The following is a 6,000-nucleotide window of genomic DNA, read 5'->3' as shown; positions in this document are numbered from 1 at the left end:
ATGTCCACAGGTTGGGGGGGGGGGGCAATACATGGCTTGCCCCGGGCGCTGGCAATCCAGGCTACGCCACTGATTAGGGCACTACACTTCCCATCCTCTGACTCCTCCAGGGCTTGCTGCACATATAAGAAGGCATCTAAAATAGTGAGCAAACACTATACCTCATATTGTCAGAGGTGGGAACATAATGACATAAGGTGAATTCTGACTGGTCAGGCAGACAAAGCATGGAGCACATGTACCACCTGGTGACCCAGCCTGAGGTGTCCTCCTGGCATAGAGCCTGGAATGCTAGCCATGCCTAGTCCTGTGGAGCACTGCTGGATGGAGCCCAGGGGTGTTTATTCTGCTTTTAATGTAGTGAACTGCACCTAGGCTAATAGTTATTCATCTTCTCCCAGAAGCAGGGCTGTTGAGCAAAGCTTGAAATGTGGTTTCGCAAGTCAGCCTTTCCTCTTCTGGCCAGAGCACAAGGTCCTGTTATAGGGGACTATTTCTCATATGAACACACAACTTCCTCTTGAAAGGGCATACATTAACACATAGATCTGTTTCACAATGAAAAGTCAGCTTTAAAACAGTTGTGGAGGGGATACTGCCTGGATCTATCGATGAGCAGTCAATGTCAGGGTGAAGACACGATCCTGAAGACTGGACGACTCCAGACCAAAGATCAGTAACACATCATAAGATCTGCCAACATAGGATATATCCCATCGAAGAGAGATGTCCTGGCCAGTCCCAGCCTTGTTCTTGAGCCTAATGATGTTTGGCAAGTGACTTTTAAAATCTATCTATCTATCTATCTATCTATCTATCTATCTATCTATCTATCTATCTATCTATCATCAATATTCATAGAATGTCTTGTCTATATTTAGAATTCAAAGTTTGATAAGGGTAGGTTCATATGTGTTCCAAAATCCTGAAGCCTGATCAGACAGAGGAACAAGCTACCTGATTTTGCCATATATCTGGCATTGCCGGATCCAGACGTTCGCCCCCTGGATCCAATTGACTCGTCTGGCATTTATGTCAAAACAGGCTTCTGGGTCTCCTAACACTAGTGTAGACTTTTATAATGCTCTCCACAGCTGGTACAGCAGATGTCAGCTGTGCAATTTCCCGGACCACCTTATTATACTAAAGAATGGGTCACTCATGGAGCATTAAAGTGCATCTCCACCTTCTGTTCAAGCTTTAACCTGGAGATGTCATAACTCTATTAGCAAGACCATTGCGGTGGCCCATACGCAGAATACATGCTACTGTACTGAACTCGGGGTATGTATTTTGCTGATGATGGAAGCAGCGTGGAAGTTACTGATAGCAGAACCCCTGATAATATCTCCCTCCATGATGATAAATGTCCCTCGTAAAGGAGGAAAACAAAAATGAGGTACTATAACTGATCATGGATAAACTGATGAAAAATCTGAAAATTTGGGGAATATATTCTTCTACTCTTTAGATATCTTGTGGGGTGGAATATGGAATCACGAATTCTGGCTTAACTGGTGATCAATATGTGTAACTGGGCCTCGAGAGTCAAGTGTTTAGTAGAGAAAACGTAGGCAGAAATATGGGTAAAATTTTCACTGGTTTCAAGGGCCAAGTTCATTTATCTGGGTGAAACAAGGACAGCTGATGTTTTGGTATTCAAACAGGGGGTCGGCAGTCACATCACTTCAAGGTCCCTGAAACGAATAGGAAAGTGATCATACTTCTTAACCCCGTAAGCTCACAACGGCATTGAAAATACGGGAATTCTGCCTTTGTTTTTGCAGTTTTCACCATTCGGTATGTGTTTATGTTTTTTTTTTACTTTTCTTTTTCACTATTTTACAGTTTTTTTACTATTTTTTAAAATAAATTTTTGTGTGCAAGGGCTTTTTTGAGGGCAGTTTTCATTGGTGCCATTTTGTGAAAGATGCAACTTTTAGATCACTTCTTGTTTCTTTTTCTAAATCTTATTTCTTTATGATATGATCATTTTATTGTATGGGTCATTATGGATACAGAAATGCCAATTATGTATTCTTTTTGTAATGAAAATAAAGGCCTTTGTAAGCTAAAACCATCTTTGGCAGGGCATCCATACATGACAGGTCGAGAGGCCATGGTTAGGCTCCTTCTCATTGCCATGGTAATCATTTGGCACTTCAAAATATCATCATGGGGGGGGGGTAAAGGAGCAAGAGAAGGAACCCCTCCCTCTCCCTCTCGCTAACCACTGAGATGCTGCAGTTATTGCCATGAAATAGTTCACAGGAATTACACAATGGTTCATATATACGATAGGCACTCCTCCTTCTGGGTTATGTGTAAAAAATAATAATTTTATTCAAAAACAATAAAATACAATAAAATCAATAATACTTCAAAATATTATGTATATCATCAATCATCCATGATCAAACCATAATTAATTCATAATTACAGGAGAAAAAGCTTCGAAAAGAGTCCTGCATGTCAGCACTTAGCTTAGTGAAGCAGGCAGAAGCAGGAGCCGCTCTGCTCAGCTAATCCTGGCATAGTACGTGGGTACAGGGTGCCCATGTGCTATGCCAGGAGTCAGTAAACCTCCGGGGAGCACGGGCAGGAGCAGCAATGTCACACTCCGTTGAGCTGTCAGCGGTGTACGGAGAACTGAGTTTTAAGCGCACAGTGAATGTTGCACTTTAGGTAGGAAAAACACTAAGAAAAATACAAAATTAATAAATAAAGTATATTGGAAAAAGTTTTTTTTAGGGCATTAGGGACATCATATTAAAATTTCCTTCATAGGTTTAGTTACTCTTTAAAGAATAATAGAAATGTTACTAATCTTCTCCACCCTGATCCTCTTGCAGAGACATTATTGGTGAAGTTATACTTTATATTTGTAACTTTCTTCCCGGATCATGTGATTATGTAGTAAAAGGGGGCGGGGCTGTGACAACCTTTTTTTTTTTTTTTGCAAAATGAACAAAAGTAATTACAGTAATTATTATTATTTTAAATGCAGGGGATGTTGGTAAGGTATGAGGTTTGTGGATACCAGAATTGCTTCAAAGTTTTGCACAATAGTAGATGCAGTTTAGCTCCTCTTCCCATATATTCTGTATGTTGTTACAAGTTACATCAGACAGTTGCAGAAAGAACTGAGTAAACCCTTTGGAACAACCTGGATTTCTGCACTAATTTCTAATACAACATGATGTACAATTGTAGAAAAACACAATCTAACTAAACTAGTAACACAAAAACTGTATAATTTGTCACTTTAGGTAGGGAACAGTGCAGCCCTAAATTCCACCCACACCTTCTGTCCTTAAAGGGCTTCTGTCACCCCACTAAACAGTTTTTTTTTGTTGTTTACTTATAATCCCTATACTGCGATTTATGCCTACATAATCTAATTAATCATTTTGGTTCAGTAGATTGTGTTAAAAACGTGCTTTTAAAATATGCAAATTACCTTGCTACCAGCAAGTAGGGCGGCTACTTGCTGGTATCAGCCGCATCCTCCAATCCTAAAGATGCCCCCTCCTCATGTTGATTGACAGGGCCAGGGAACGGGATCGTTTTCTGCTGGCCCTGTTTGCATTCAAAATCTCGCGCCTGCGCCGTACCTGTCTTCAATCGGCGCAGGCGCACTGAGAGGAGGACGCTCGCTCGGCCGCTCCATCCTCAATGCGCCAGCGCCGGGTGTAGATGTGACGTCATCGGCACAGGCGCATTGAGGATGGGGCAGCTAGCAAGTGGCCGCCTCTCAGTGCGCCTGCGCCGACTGAATACCGTTATGGCAGAGGCGTGAGATCTTGATAACAGACAGGGCCAGCAGAGGACGATCCCGTTCACTGGCCCTGTCAATCAACATGAGGAGGGGGCGTCTTTAGGATCGGAGGATGTGGCTGCTACCAGCAAGTAGCCGCCCTACTTGCTGGTAGCAAGGTAATTTGCATATTTTAAAAGCACGCTTTTAACACAATCTACTGGACCAAAATGATTAATTAGATTATGTAGGCATAAATCGCAGTATAGGGATTATAAGTAAACAAAAAAAAAACGGTTTAGTGGGGTGACAGAAGCCCTTTAAGTACTTGGACGATGCACTGTAAGCGGCGGCCCCCCAACTGGGCGATGGTCCCTAACCTGGCTAAGTGTACAGGACCTAATCAGGGGTGTGAAGAGTTAGTCAGATAGGGTTACAAACAGGAGATTATGTCAGAGGAAAAGTCTGCAGACAGAGGTAAGGTCACAAACAGGCAGCATGTCAAAGATCTAGAATCCAGAGCTTATACAAAAAAGCGTGTGAGGCTGGAAGACCAATCACAGGCAATAGTTCCCTCAATGAACGTAAGACACCCAGGCCCTGAGACAGTAAAACGGCACCAAACCATGAAGCCCCCTATGTTGTGTTGAGCGTGAATATTTGAAAAGCAAAATTTTTTTAGCGAATATCGGCACTTCGCTAATTCACAAATATATCGAATATAGCACTATAAATTCACTATTTCGAATATTCATTTTTTTTTTTTTTATTGTTATATTTTTTTTCTTTCCCACTTCCCAAAAGTAGTTCGTACCTGTCCTGAGGATTCATGGCTTCCTGGCTGCTCCAGTCAGTGCCCGTTGCCGCTTCTGCCGACTTCCGTGCTCATGGAGCGGGAACGCCTCCATACTAGAATGTACTGTTGGATGTGAGAATTAAGTTGAAATCGCAATGCGATTACTTCAAGTTATATTAATCGAATTGCGATTTCAACTTGGCACTGTCTGCTATATTCCATATTCGTTAACTTTGTTAATTCTAGCAAGCAGATCCATTAGAAACACAGCTCTAAGTTGAAATCGCAATTCGATTAATATAACTTGAAGTAATCGCATTGCGATTTCAACTTAGACCTGGTTTACTATGGTTGGCTTGGTCGAATTAGCGAAGATGACGAATATGAAGAATGTATTCGTCATATTCCTCAAAACGAAGATAACAAAGTATTCTCCATCTTCGTTTTAGCTCCTTATTCGTCAACTTCGCTAATTCTTGCAATCAAATAGGAAAGTTTACTATAGAGACAGCTGTTTAATTCGCTATGCGATTATATTACTTAGCTTTTTTTTAATAAATAGAATAATTATAATAATTATCAAGTATTATAATTATTTTATTTATAAAAAAAAAGCTAAGTAATATAATCACATAGCGAATAAAACACAGCTGTCTCTATAGTCAGCTTTCTTATTTGATTGCTAGAATTAGCGAAGTTGACAAATATGGAGCTAAAACGAAGATGGAGAATACTTTGTTATCTTCATTTTGAGGAATATTTGTCATCTTCGCTAATTATAGATATCAAACCAATTGGAAAGTTACCTTAAGTTAAAATCGCAATACGCAATTATTTAAATCGCATATTAATCGCGATAACTAGAATAATGACGAATATGAGACGAATATTCAAGCGAATATTCTCGAATTTCGCCGAAATCGAATATGGCACCTCCCGCTCATCACTAATGCTTAACAGTTGCGATTTGGGTCTTGCTATCTGCATAGGACATACAGGTCCTTCTAAAAAAATTAGCATATTGTGATAAAGTTCATTATTTTCTGTAATGTACTGATAAACATTAGACTTTCATATATTTTAGATTCATTACATACAGCTGAAGTAGTTCAAGCCTTTTATTGTTTTAATATTGATGATTTGGGCATACAGCTCATGAAAACCCAATCTAAAAAAATTAGCATATTTCATCCGACCAATAAAAGAAAAGTGTTTTTAATACAAAAAAAGTCAACCTTCAAATAATTATGTTCAGTTATGCACTCAATACTTGGTCGGGAATCCTTTTGCAGAAATGACTGCTTCAATGCGGCGTGGCATGGAGGCGATCAGCCTGTGGCACTGCTGAGGTGTTATGGAGGCCCAGGATGCTTCGATAGCGGCCTTAAGCTCATCCAGAGTGTTGGGTCTTGCGTCTCTCAACTTTCTCTTCCCAATATCCCACAGA

The 6,000-nt window shown here is 40.4% G+C and overlaps 1 protein-coding gene across 1 annotated transcript in view; it reads left to right on the top strand.

The window, feature by feature from the left end:
• The first annotated feature begins 504 nt into the window (after nt 1–504).
• The window catches only part of LOC122929109 (transmembrane immune signaling adaptor TYROBP), a 29,167-nt gene continuing 23,671 nt past the window's right edge, over nt 505–6,000 (top strand). Inside the window, exon 1 of the mRNA XM_044282583.1 lies at nt 505–772. Within this exon, the coding sequence (XP_044138518.1) occupies nt 727–772 (46 nt within the window). The 5' untranslated portion in view covers nt 505–726. The remainder of the gene's footprint in view (nt 773–6,000) is intronic.

The sequence above is a fragment of the Bufo gargarizans genome, chromosome 2 (assembly GCF_014858855.1).
Source record: "Bufo gargarizans isolate SCDJY-AF-19 chromosome 2, ASM1485885v1, whole genome shotgun sequence".
Classification (NCBI taxonomy): domain Eukaryota; kingdom Metazoa; phylum Chordata; class Amphibia; order Anura; family Bufonidae; genus Bufo; species Bufo gargarizans.
The sequence above is the reverse complement of the archived record's forward strand: the minus strand, read 5'-3'. Positions and strand labels throughout refer to the sequence as shown.